The sequence below is a fragment of the Pseudopipra pipra genome, chromosome 2, assembly GCF_036250125.1.
Source record: "Pseudopipra pipra isolate bDixPip1 chromosome 2, bDixPip1.hap1, whole genome shotgun sequence".
NCBI lineage: Eukaryota > Metazoa > Chordata > Aves > Passeriformes > Pipridae > Pseudopipra > Pseudopipra pipra.
The window spans coordinates 25127401-25141154 of NC_087550.1; the positions used below are offsets into that span (position 1 = coordinate 25127401).

At 46.2% G+C, this 13754-nt stretch overlaps 1 protein-coding gene across 4 annotated transcripts; it reads left to right on the top strand.

Annotated features, from left to right (window-relative positions):
• Positions 1-7995: 7995 nt before the first annotated feature.
• Positions 7996-13059, top strand: TEX55 (testis expressed 55). 4 transcript variants are annotated; one of them, XM_064644410.1, is made up of 5 exons: positions 7996-8133; positions 9166-9619; positions 9896-9958; positions 10668-10732; positions 11798-13059. In XM_064644410.1, the coding sequence occupies exons 2-5, from the start codon at positions 9461-9463 to the stop codon at positions 11808-11810; spliced, it is 300 nt and encodes a 99-aa protein (XP_064500480.1). In that variant the 5' UTR covers positions 7996-8133; positions 9166-9460; the 3' UTR covers positions 11811-13059. The 4 variants fall into 4 exon arrangements, 2 of the variants coding, with proteins under 2 accessions (XP_064500480.1, XP_064500481.1); XM_064644411.1 differs by lacking the exon at positions 7996-8133 and adding an exon at positions 8429-8448; XR_010428096.1 differs by lacking the exon at positions 11798-13059 and having other exon boundaries at positions 7996-8083; positions 10668-10841.
• Positions 13060-13754: the final 695 nt, after the last annotated feature.

The window sequence follows — 13754 nt, forward strand, 5'->3', positions numbered from 1 at the left end:
GGATTGTGAGTGAGGTATCCAAAGCCTGATACTTGCAAATATTTGGAGGGGAGCCATAGCCTGGACAATATTTAAGAGGTCTCCATAGACAGTGTAAGTGCTAAAAAACTTCAACACAGAAAATTTTAATCCAATTTGCTTAGATGGAAGAGAAGGATGGTAGCTTTTAACTAATGCCTGCAAAGATGAGTTTCTCTTATATCCAGAAGAGTGTTAATGCAGATCCCTTAGTAATGTAGTCTGAACTATAATTTAATTGACAAGCAATAGATGATATTTATATCTTAGTAAATTTAATCAAAGTATTGGATGTGAGAGGGGCTTTTTCTAGTCTCTCGGCTCCAAGACTTCAGCGCCCAAGGTTTAGACACATCCTGGACAGGGGTTTTGTCACCATGCTATTCACTGCTGAGCTAAGACAGCCCATCTAAAACAGCAACAAGGGCAAAGGAAAGGAAAAAAACACAGAACTCAACAGAGTTAATCTTCAGACAAGTGTATCACTCTCTTTGTAATCAGTTCCATCCCATTTTTAGTCTCAGATTCGGAGACACACATATCCTGTGTGTGCATAGGTCCAAAAATAGAAACGTTTATGTTTCCTTCCAAAAACACTGAACCCGTATCTTTAAAGGTAAGTGGGCCAACTTCTCTGGAGTCAGCGCCCTCTTTTCCTGGTTAGTTCTCTAATGCCCTCTTTGACCACATCCCAAGAAGGTTGCCGGTATCCATACTGCTCCCTTCCACACACCATCTTAGAAGACCACACCTTTGTAGCATCTGGCTTCCTCTGCCCCCAGGAGAGCACATCAGGTCTGACTTCTGTAGGCATCAAGACTGCTCCTGGTTTTGCAGAGAGCAGTAGTTATTCAGAGTCAGGTGGAGTGTACATTTGTCCAAGCCCTGCAGATTAGGACACTATGAAAGTTAAGGGTAATTACCAAAGATATGAAATGAGCACACATGAATTAACAGTATGTTAAGCCCTGTGTAGATATTTTGGGATAAAGTGACCTTGCTTTGCTTTTGTCTAATTGTCACCATAGTGAACCAAGGCCATTTTCCTTCTATATCAGAGCCCTCACACAGCGGTTTAATGCACTTAGACTTCTGCGCTTTAACTCACACCTCACATTAATTTGTCTTAACTCTCCATGTAAAAAAGCCCTCAGAGGACTGATTTTTTTCCTCTCTTATGTGATGGTTCACTTTGTCACTAAGTGAAATGTGATGGAAAAAACTATTTGCAGTGAATTTTCCCTCAGTTGTGCCCACAGTGACATCTTTGTCGGGAATTGCTGCAGAACTTCTCTCTCTGCCTAAGCTTCTCTGTTCTTTTCCTCTTTCAAACACCTGTACTGGATCAGCTTATAATTAGTAAAGCAGCATTTCTCTACCAGGCAGATAGGGAACTGCTGGCCTGGTCTACAGGTGAGGTACAGAGGCGACCCAGGGAGATTAACTGCTGGGCTAAGGATTACACAGGCTGTCTACATCTGAGCATAGAAATCATCTAAACCCAGGCCTCCTCAGCCCCTGGAAACATCTTTTCTCCTGCTCTCAGTGGATTTTTCCTCATTAGAAATAGTCAAAGAGCTTCTTCAAATCTCAGGATCATGCCAGTTGTGTGGGAAAGAAAAAAATAAAAATTACTGCCGTATGCATGACTCCTATCCAGGGACAAATCTTTCACTCTCCCTCTCTCCTTTTCTGCCATCCTCCCTTTTTACTTAAGAGCAGTAGGAGACCTTCACATTAAAATACTGAACCCATCACAGTTGGAACAGACAAAGCCAAAGTGAAAAGGGAGGTGATGGAGGCTGAGACAATGTATTTTTAGTCATTTCGATGAATTATGGAGACATGAAGTTGATAATTTATTGAAGAAGGGAAACGGGGGACTCTATGTAAATGTTTTCAGATGAATAATTAATGTGCCTTTCTAGCATCAGGGGGTCTTTAATTAAAGCCTCTGTTAAACAAGGGAAGGCAGACGGGCCCAGCTCCTTGCAGCAGCTAATTGCACCTTTCCCATGTACAGCTATGATTCAGAAGACAAAGCATCATTTGCATCAACAAAGAAGGACAGATCCTACCTAGGGAGAGTGGCAGGAGACTGTGGAGGCCAACTGAGCAACCCCAGGGCTTAGGTGGTCTGCATCACATTTTAAATCAGCTTGGCATATGGGCCAAATGAGGAGGTGTGGGTAAGTGAGGATGGAGGGGATACTCTGGCCACAAAAGGCTTTGAGGAATGCAGAAAGCCACCCACAGCCATCTGCAGATTACAGCTTCTTCAAGAGGGACCTACTGACAGGGTTATCCAGGGTCTTCCTGTCACTGCATGACACATTTGCCTTCCAAAATCCTGTTCCGCACCATGCCTGCCTCCCTGTTCCAATAGAAGAGATGGGTTCACAGCAGAGGGGAGCACAGTAATAAGGCAGCATTCACAAGGTGGAGCAAAATGGCAAACTTGAGTCTTCCCACTACTCAGCTACTGTCCTTATCCCCAGCATCCTTCACAGGCACCACTTGCTCAGGTGAACATCACACCTGGACTCTTCCTTCCTTCAGGGGTTTCAAAGCTGATGGGGAGAGGATTGGATGAAGGATGAACATTCACTGTGGACTTCAGTCAGAACACAGCATCCTCTCCCTCTGGTGCCACGTGAAGGTGGGATCTAACTGAAACCTTCTCCATTACAAGGACTGGGCCTCCAAGAAGGTCTGTGATTATTTCCCAAGAGAAAAGTATAAAATCATAATAGTTTCAGGAATTAGAATGGGACAATTAAGGAAAGACAGAATTCCTGACCTGGTTAATGCTGCTGAGGAGCTTCCAGTATAATCCCAAATTTGGCTTATGTAAATGCCATGGGAACAGCAGGTAAATTTCCAAACTGGGAATGAAGTCTTGTTTTTCTTGAGAATGTTGTCTAAATTAGACACAGATTAATTAGTTTTGCCACCTTGGCAAAGAAACAGTATCTCACATTTTTTTTCATTCATCCCTATCACCACTAACATTCATGGTAACACTATAAAGTGAGGAAACAAGAAAGAGTCAGCTGCAAATTTATTTTTAACAGAAAGGGTTAAAACTAAGGTAGGCTTAGCAGGTTCACAAAGCAAATATTTACAAACATAGAAGCTAGCAACATGTTTCTTTCCTGCACTGCCTAAGATTGAGCTGAAGAAGACCTCAAGGGGTTACCTAATCTGTGCCAGTCATCTATGAAAGAGGTTTGCTTAATCTGCTACAGGTATCTCCCCACCTTCTGAAGCCATACTTGAGGCACTCCCTTCTGGCACCGAGCACGAAGACAATCCGGAGAACATCTCCCCAAGAAAGGTTTCTCTGACTTCACGAACACCTTGGTTTTCAGGAAAGTGCTGAATCTTTGAGACTGAGAGCATGTGTTTTCTGTTTGCCCACACCAATTCTCTTGACAAGTTTGACATGTGCCTGCGAGCTCAGCGAAGGTTTACTGCTGTGCTTTGTGGAGGCAAGCGCTGCCAGAAGGTCTTTGGAGGATGAGGCACCCGGAGCCCCTGCGAGCAGCTACGAGGCTCTGCTGCTCTCTGCTGGGAAATGCGGGCAGAGCCCGAGCAGGAGGCTGTAATGAGGGAAGAGCTGGATTTGCCAATATGCTCTGGCACGGTGTCTGCACACAAACACTCAGAGCCACCCGTACAAATGCAAACACCTGGGTGCAGTCTCCTCCTCAACGTCGCTGTCCAAAACGGACCCACATCAAAGGCTGCTGATGCAGGAGCAGTCCGGGTGTAAGCCAGCAGCCTCAGCCACCTCTCTTCCCCTTGCATCCCAGCCCTCTCTACCTCATGCGGGAGCTGGTTTTCTCCACTCTGTTGCACTTACGCCTGCTTTCCTCCCAGGCTGCAATGTGGTTACTTTCTCAAAAACCCTCTGGACAGAGGGCAGAGCAACTACCCCACCACACGGGTAAGGAACCAATGTGCAGGGCAACCACATGACCCATGCAGAGTCACCAGTCAGCACATGGATGCACAGAGATGTCTCACCAAGGACCCCAGGCCTCTTCCTCGCAGCCTGTTTGGGGTTTTTTTTTATCATTGCTCCATGCCACAAAGCTACTCTTTGCTTACCAGACCTCAGGAAGGCTTTAACTACATCTGTCTGCAACAGTGCAAAACCACAGGTCAGTCTCAGGATCACAGCGTGCCGGGAACCTCGAGGCCATGGCCACAGGTATTGACTGGGCTGCTGCAGCCTCGTGGATTGTGCAGCAGGTGAGCTCACTGCTCCAGCCAGCACCCTCAGCCTGGGCCCCGACAGCAGCTCCTGCACAACAGAGGGGAACAAATTCCCCAGCCTGGTGCTGACTGAGGCCCTCTGCTCCCTTAAGCAATGGCGTTTAATTTTCTAATATGTTTCATCTCATGCATCTCGTTATGATTTTAAAGTAGCATATGAAGCTACAGGACTTTTAGACAGGCATTTTCAGGATTTGGCTATCATATATGTATATTTATAGCTCAATAAAATAAGAAGAAATATTCAAAGTAAACAGACTGTGGAAAGTGATTTCTTCCAATTCTCTACTGCAGAGTTGCAAGAAACCAATCAAAGAGGCTCAGGAGTGGTTTGAGCGTAATTTATTAACCCAAAAGGGGCCGCATTGTTAACCAACATTATTTATAGTGAATGTCTCAAACATCTCTACTGAACAATTGTGTGATACTGCAGGGACAAGTGCAATGAGTTACTACAGAGATAGGACAAAACCAGCAGCAGGTCTTTGTTACAGCTGTTAGAAGAAGCATCCTCAGGAGACAGACATTGAATCTCTAATGGCTATCTTATTTCTCTGACAATTTATTTAAGTTTTAACTTAACAGCAGGAATGATAGCCACAGTTACACAGTGACTCCCAATAAAGGAGCATATTGCTGATCTGCAGCTGGTGTTTTCTTATTTATTTCAAGGTCTTTAAGTTCCAGACTTAGCATATGGTGCCATATAAATAATGATATAATAATACGTTTTTGCTTTCCATGTGCCCGGGTAGAAAAAAGCCATGTGATTTATCTTACATGAGCATTGTATTTAAGGCATTATTTTGCTCAGAATTTTTAATGCATTTAAAATGCAGCTTCTGCTTTTTGTAATCTGTTCTTTTGAAAGAATAAACAGAGCAGTGATGTTTATTTAATAGAGTCATTCATCTTAGTTCCTTGTGCAAAATCCTAGCTTTCCAGTCCCAGCAGCCAGATCCCTGCAGTAGGCAGTGGGGTTGGAAATGGAGAGATCTGCTGTTTACCAATGAGGCACAGATGAAAGGAACACACGGGGCTCTAGATTTACCCACAGCACAACACTATTTGAAGCCAGCAGGCAGCTGAGAACCGCTTAGTCCCATCCAGTAAAGGACAGAGAGGAGAAACCCATGGGAAAACTTCTGTAGGGAGTCATGCTGTGGAGAACACAGCACTCAGATGGCTCAGCACACAACATACACAAATTTAATATCAAGGTGAGTCCTTCAGATAAAACTGTAACTGCAGTTACCAGAGCAAACACCACCGCCACAGAGTATGACAAGGATGTAACTGTTCAGAGCTTTCCTTTTAAACCCTTGATAAACAAGCTCTGTGAGCATTACAACTGCAGAAACACCCAGCTAGAGGGCAGGGAAGATCTCAACTCATACCTCAAGTCTTTCTGGATGTTGCTGTCTTAAGTTTCTAGACTGGCTGCAAAAGCTTCTTGACAGTTACAAGAGTCTTCAAAGCTATAAGTGTTGCAAATGTGGGTTTATAACCGCACAGGTCATTGCAGAACAATCAGAGTATTTTTAAGGGGCATAGAAGACTAACCAGTGAATATTCTACTTGCAAACACAAGCCTGATCCGTTGGTCCACAACTCCTAGAGGAAATATGGCAGGGTCCACTAATCAAAGACGGACAACCCCGAACACCAGACAGCATGCTATACTCTCTCCCATCATGTGAGGATTGGATAATCAGCGGAGATTGAAGGAGTTAAATCCTGAAATCTCCCTGAAAGTCCACCCACCCAACTGCCTAAGACCCTTCAATGATTTTACCAATTTTATCCAGAATCTTTCAAGATCTTCCCAAGTGAACACAGACCAAAAAAACCTTCACACTCAAAGAGCCAGAAGTCCCATGCTGTCCAGAACCATCACAGTCACATGGCAAAGTGGGAGAGGCCAGATAGGCTCAGGGGACTCAAGTAATGACCTGGCATCCCGTGAGTGCAAACAGCTGTGCTCCAGTGCAAGATGAACTGAGTGGTCAGTGTGGTTGAGGAGATGGACAGCACTGTCATAAACCTGTACTGGAGCAGTGGGGCAACTGTTCATCTTAGAAGCTCAACAGCATACCCTGAAAAACACACACAAACTGAGCTGCTCTGAATGGAAGTGACATCTGTATGTTTAGAACAGCTTTTGAAGTCCTATAGTTCCCTCCCTCTCACCCCACATAAGCCCCCATGGCAGTTTCAGCCATTTGTTTCAATCCCAGCTCTTGCAAGAACCAGAATATGTCAAAAGCTGGTTACTGTAGTAACCTAGCACAGCTTTTATCTCTATTCCTTTCATGTCCTCTTTGGGGGAAACTGGCAATCTGTTTATTTGCTTTTTCTGACGAAGTTCATCACGCAGCACACCAACTGTCTGTGTCCGTGTAAAACTGAGAAGAAAGTACCTCTCGCATGAATGCACATGTAAATATTTCTCTTGGCACTCTACTACCCCACCTCTTCCTTCCCTGCTTCCCTTTATGAGCTATTTGACATGTCTTTTTCCATCTGCCCCTCCATGCACAGCTTTTCTCTGCCCTTCTCCTCCAGGCTTCCTCACTACTATGGCAATTATTAACAGGGCCAACAGCAGCAAATGGCTTCCCTGGGCTTTCCTGAATCCCTCATATGAGCGTGGGAATGTCAAAAGGACACTGGAACTCAAGAGTGAAGTATCTCAGCTCCTTGCAAAACAGAAGGCCAGTGGCAGGCTGGGCTATGGGCAACCTCCCTGCCCTTCTCTGTGCCAAGGGAGGCCCCACAGACGGTTCTCTGGCTCTGGCACACACCGAGAAACCTCTCTGGCTGCTTCAAGGGGAACAATAACACAGGCAAGGAGGCGGCTGCCAGGATCAGAAGCAGAACCAAGACCAGGACCAGAGTTAGTGCCAGGACCAGGGCCAGGGCTAGGCACTGCCAACAACAGCATCCTGGCCTGGATCAGCAACAGTGTGGCCAGCAGGACTAGGGTATTGATTGTCCCCCTGTCTTGGGCACTGGTGAGGCCACACCTCGAGTCCTGTGTCCAGTTCTGGGCCCCTTGCTACAGGAAGGACATTTTGATGCTGGAGCAAATCCAGAGAGGGGCAACAAAGCTGAAAGAGTCTGGCACACAAGTCCTACGAGGAGTGTCTGAGGGAACTGGGGTTGTTTAGCCTGGAGAAAAAGATGCTCAGGGTGGAACCTCATCGCTCTCTACAACTGCCTGAAAGGAGGTTGTAGCCATGTGGGCATCAGTCTCTTCTTCCAGGCAGCTAGTGACAGGATGAGAGGATGCCAGCTGCACCAGGGGAGGTTCAGTTTGGATATTAGACCGAAGTTCTTCACATAAAGGGTGATTAGACATTGCAATGGGCTTATCCAGGGAGGTGATGGGGTCACCATCCCTGGTGCTGCTTAAGGAAAGACCAGACGGGCACTTAGTGCCATGGTGTAGTTGACATGGTGGTGTTCCGTCACAGGTTGGACTCGATGCTCTCAGAGGCCTCTCCCAACCTGACTGATTCTGGGATCCTGGAATTTCCTCACCCGCCACCCGCCCTCCCCTCTCCCCCCGGCGCTTCCGCCCTGACCCAACATGGCCGCGCGGCACCCGCCGCCCACGTGACCCAGCGGCACCGCCCACCCACACACGTGACGGCGGTTTCCCCGGCAACCGCCCCGGCGTCTCGCACCGCCCCCCCACACACACACACGCGGCCAGTGACGAGCAGCAAAAGGGCGGCGGGGGCGAAGCGGCCCCTGCCTTGTCCTGCGGACCCGGGGGCAGGTGAGGGAGAGCCCCGGCCCCGGGAATCGCCTTCTCCCAGGCAGCTATCAGTAAGACAAAAGCTCTGCCAGGGGAGTTTTGGGTTGGATATTAGGAAGAAATTCTTTGCAGAGAGGGTAATCAGGCATTGGAGTGGGCTGCCCGGGGAAGTGGTGAATTCTCCGTCCCTGGAGGTTTTTAAGATGAGGCTGGATGTGGCACTTAGTGCCATGGTCTAGTAACCACGGCGGTAGTGGATCAAGGGTCGGACTTGATGATCTCAGAGGTCCTTTCCAACCCAGCTGATTCTATGATTCTATGATTCTGTGATTCCCGGGCTACACCGACCCGCGCTGCCCCCGAGCAGCTTCCTCGCCGAGTACCCGGTATCTTTTGTCCCCAGGCTCAACGCCCCCTTCCTAATTGCGGGGATGGCTTCAGGCAACGCTGCTGTCACCGGGACCCCCAAAACCTTGGAGCAGCCGTGGCTGCTGCCTCCTGTCCCGGGCGGGTTTGGAATGGGAGGGAGAAACCGGGCAGGACTCTGCCTGCGCTCAGTCACAGATCTGGGAATGGGAGAGCAGGGCGTGGATACAGCACAGCCCACAGCCAGCTGCTCAAGGAGGGACTGGGTGAAGCCTACACAAATTTCGGTGGCTTGCTGCCAGAGAGCAAGACTGGGACTGTGTCAGGCAGGGAGAGGAGCCGGGAGCTGAGGGCAACCCCAGCACAGGCAGGTTGCTGGTAAGAGGGATCACCGACGGCCCCAGGCAAGGAAAGGTCATGAACCGGGTCTGGGATCCATCCAAGAGACTTCCATAGAAACAGAACTACCTACAATACGTACTTACAGAGTCGCCCTAGGACAACTAGTTAGTAAGTGAGGATCAGGCACAGACCAGTTCTGAACCTGAGCTTAAATGGAGTTCCTGGGATCATGCAGAAGGTGCAGGTGGGGCCAGTCACAGAAATTAAAGCCTATTAGTGCATGTTTTAAGAGGGGTTGCAGCATATTTGCAAAAGGTTACAGTAATGTGATGTATCTGATCTGTGGAGATGCATGTTTAAAATATTCTTTGTTCTTTATTTGTTAAATATTTTAGCAAGAGCACAACAATCATTCAGAATCCAAAGTGGAAGAATCTAGCATACCGTCACCTGCCGAATCATCTGAGGACCAGACACCTGTAGTTGAATCCCCACCATCACTGGATGACTTACCTGGGTTTAAAACACCAACTGTCTGTAGTGGAATTGCCAGTGTCTGCAGACGACCTGATTATTGAGAAACTACCAGGTTTTGAGGACCAGTTACCGCTCATTGAATAGTCCACATCCAGGGAAAGCTCACCTGAGATCAGATCATCTGTGGGTGAACTGTCAAGTTTTGAAGTCAAGATGTACATGTCTGACTCCACACAGGGTGGTAACACATCTGAGGCTGTATCATCAGCAGCAGAGACTGCGTATGAAACACCAGAGCCAACGATATTTGAAAATGCCTATCAAATGTCCATCGATTACGTGGAGAAACATAACATTATGCAGATATTTCAGGTGAAATATATATTTCCTTCTCCTTCCAGAAGCTTAAATGAGAAGCTTGGCCTAAAGTTAGCTTGAGCCAAATTATCCCTTCCCCAGATCCCTCCTTGTCCTTGTGCTTTCCTAAGTGTAAACTTAGGAAAAGCAGTAGAAAAGGACCCTTGATCATCTTTGAGGTTTGAAAGAGATGCTTGCTTTTTAAAATGCAGATAGTGTTAGAGCAGAAAGTGCAGCCACCCACCTACCCAAGGATCAATAATTCTTTCCTTCTGTCTGTCTCTGTCTCAGGAGATCACAGAAAAATTGGTGTACTCTAAACCTGATGACCCCTTGCAGTTCATACTGATGGAGGTATGGTCTTGCTGAGGCTCAGTGGGGACTGCCTGTTAGGGCCACAACAGAAAGCCGGCTTTACTGAGCACACCAAAGTCAGGGTCAAGCCAGGACTGTTTCTCTCACTGTGTGTCTTCTTGGGAGGAGGAAAAGCACAGGGCAGGAGCAGAGTGCTTGGGATGCAAGGGGCCGCGTGTGCTCCAAAAGGAGAGGGAGAGAAGGTATGAGAGTGTGGGTGAAGAGTTCAGTTTGGGGGAAGGATGGGGTAAATGTGCCCTGGAGTTACCTGAGAAATGAGGGAAGCTTAAGGACAGATATAGGGCCCCTCTGTGACCCTTCCCCAGCTACCTCTATCCTAGACTGGGAGGGAACACTTTTTTGCCCACACACCTCTATTCAGGAGAGCTATCTCTGCTGATCCTGCAGGGTATTAAAACACAGCTAATTCAAAGTCAGTCAAATTAGACAATAGTTTAGGAGTGAGTAGAAGTATGGGTTGCGTCTTGGAAAAAGGAGGAGGTTAGAGAAAAGAAAGGAGACAGAAAGAGAGTGAGTCTTTTCCTTCATTGCCCTCTAGTCAGTCAGGAAAAGCACCATCTTTGTGGTTTGCTGCTGGGTTCATGGTGTACTGAACACAAAACCTGCAGAGGAATGGCAAGGCAGTTCTGGGCACCAGTGTGTGAGGAAATAAGCTCCCAAATGACCTTTTTCCTTTTCCTTTGTCCAGGTGCAGTCTATGATAGAAGCCAGGCAGGCAGAAATGGAGAGAATATCAGAGGAGAACAAAGATGTGTAGGTATTTCTAGAAGAGGCCTGCACACTCCTTTTGGGCCCTACTGACCTTGCTATTGTGATATTGCATCATGCTTTGGTAGTCATTGGCAATAACTTGGAAAAGGTCTGCGTGTATCTGTCTTTCATGTTTTCCCTGTTCTGTATGCTTCTGCTTCCCCTTGGGTTTAAATCCTGCAACCAAATATTGGTATGGAATCACAAACTCAGATCTAAGTGTGCATGGACCTGCATGCACATATGGCACACCTTGAAGAGGCAGGTCTTCTGAACTCCTATGTGGTCTGTGCATACAAATGCATAAGTCCCATATTTAGGCCACTCCTAGACTCTGCTTTTCCATGCAGAGAAATCCCACAGCTCAGACAACAAAAGCACAAAAGCAAGTAGAATTTAAGAGCAGCCCTGGAAAACCCACAACCCTTTCTTTTTTTCCTGCTGCACTGGTGGCACACAGCTGTGCAGCTATGCAGCAGCACCAGTGCCCATCTAATACTTTGATGGGCTGGGTCTGGGCTTTCCTGCTGGCCCCAGAGCTCCTCTGATGCAAGAAGCTGTCTTCTGCCTCTTCCACACACTGGGTGCAGCTGTCACACCCTTTATCATCCCTGTTGGGTACCAATCACTCTGCTTCTTGGGGTTGCCTTACTTGTATCATTGCAACTACAGTGTATATCTTGATAACAAAAACAGTAAAGCAACAGTTGCACACACCCTTAATAGCTTCAGAAAACATTGTCCCTCAGGAATGTGGGAGGTGAATAAAACTAAACAAACCAAACCCAAGCACTGGTAGCTCAGGAAATTCATCAGAGTCAAGGTACATTTCACAAACACGTCATTTGAGCTGCTTTTGATTCTTAAAACACAATTCTCATTTTCATACTATCCAAGTGTCTGTTTCCACCCTGATAAGAAACATTGTCTTTCTTTTTTTTGCATCTTGCCTGAAGATTATTGAAAATCTGCAACAGAGCATACTATTGTTTTGGCTTCATGTATTGTGTATGTGCAGTAGATGCCAGATAGTGGGTTTTTTTGCCACTAGGCTTTTCTCTTTTTTAGGCAAGTGCTCTAATTTCCTGATGGATGGCAATGTATTCCCAAATGACTGTCTCTATGACTATGAAGAGAACACCATAGAAACTTCATCTATCTATTTTTAGCTAAAAGTCTGATGATTAGGTTGTGTGATTCTCTGCAGCACAGCTTGGGCCCAAAAAGTCTGGGAATAACAGAAGCAAGTATTTGACATATGAATTCCATGTCTGAGAAGAGTTTCTTTTTTATCTAAGGTTCTCAAAAAAAAAAAAATCAGTAACTCATTTGTTTCCAGGTTAAAGGTAGGTAAGCACCCATCATTCTTAGAGCAGGGAGGTTTTTAAGGTTATTTTGAGCCTAGGGGTGGCTCAAGATTCAGATTCAATCTTTGTTGGTTTTGTAAGAACAAGCATTGAGGCCATGTTGCTGAGAACACAGCTGCACTAGGCAGGGCATGTCTCAAGGATGAAGGACCACCGCCTCCCTAAGATCTTGCTTTATGGTGAACTTGCCACTGGCTGTCGCAAGAGAGGAGCCCCGAAGAAAAGATACAAGGACTCCCTGAAACAACATCTCAGCCTTGGCCATATTGATCACCATAACTGGTCTACTCTGGCCTCCAGTCGGGAGGCCTGGAGACACACTATCTTCAACACTGCTGTTTCCTTTGAGAACACACTCAGGATCACTCTCGAGGAGAAAAGACAACGCAGAAAGAATCGTGTCTTGCAGAATAGACCACCTAAGGAGCCTTTCTGATGTGCCTTTTGCAATCGGATATGTCTATCTCATATTGGCCTCATTAGCCACCAGCGTGCTTGTAACAAACGTGGGTAGAGCCTTCCTAAATCTTCGTTCGCGAAGCCTGGCCATGAGGTGTAGACTTAGGCATCTAGGTGCTACTGAAGTGGTGAGATGCTTTTGAAATCCCTACTTATCCTTGGCAACTGGAAGAATCAGACACTGAGATTGTTTTTCAGCCTGATATATTTTTGATCAAGAGTTTGTAAGCAGCCCTGTGTATATATGCCCTGTCCTAACGTATCTCTGTGAAACAGAAAACATGTGGAAGATGAAGACAGTGGCTGAAGCCTTCTCATCTCTATGGTCATTTGTCATCATGTTGTCCCAGAAGATGGAGAAGTTGGCATGTCTTTAAATTATGTTGTAGAACAGGATTAGGGTACAGGATTGGGTACAGCCTTAGCTGTATGTTTCCTGCTTTTGTCATTTGTGTATTGTATTTTGTTGTTCTGTTTTACTAATGAAAAGCTTTTGACTTGTAATATGTTCTCAGACTATAAGTGTATGCCTTCAACTTCATGTCATGATTAAGGGAGTTATGCAAGGAAGGATCCTTAATCCCTCTGTCATGTAGGTTGAAATGGACTGGAAAGCAGTATTCTTACAAGTGACAGAAATTTTGAAAGAGAGGCCCTACCCAGTGTTCCTCAGCAAACTCAGGGCCAAAATTTTCCTTTGGTGGCCTGGCTACCTTATCTCATGCTAGCAAAGTTTCTGTGTGGTAGCAAGAAGTCTTCCCATTGCACATAAGACAGAGCACCTGTCTTTTCTGCTTCTCAGAAAAGTGAAACAGAAACAGTGTTTTCTGTTCATTTCTCTCCTCAGAGGAGAGGTCACTCTCCTTTGGGGAGCAGCAGTTGTATAGAGATGAATGAGACTGTACTCAGGACAGCTCTTTGGGCCTAGATTTGTCATGTGTAAATGGCAAGAGACTGAGGAAGACAGTAGGCTGAGGACAATCCTTCAGCTTTCACTGACTTAGAGGGAGTTGATCAGCTCTGAGCAAGGACTTTGACCAGAAATCTTGGGGAACATACCATGAGCTGAGGAGAAATGTCACTTCCTTCACCTTGAGCCTCTCAGATGATTGAATTGTATTTTAAATTGCAGTTTTTAAAGCAAAAAGAAGCTCAGGAACTTAATTTTATGAAAACAAAAAAGCATTCTCCAGAATGTT

What these genes read in the sequence shown, in the direction of transcription:
- TEX55 (XM_064644410.1), top strand. Translation starts at nt 9,461, where the DNA reads ATGTACATGTCTGACTCCACACAGGGTGGTAACACATCTGAGGCTGTA. An exon ending in ACATTATGCAGATATTTCAG is followed by an intron (nt 9,620 to 9,895) that starts GTGAAATATATA and finishes TCTCTGTCTCAG; the next exon opens with GAGATCACAGAAAAATTGGT. An exon ending in TGCAGTTCATACTGATGGAG is followed by an intron (nt 9,959 to 10,667) that starts GTATGGTCTTGC and finishes TCCTTTGTCCAG; the next exon opens with GTGCAGTCTATGATAGAAGC.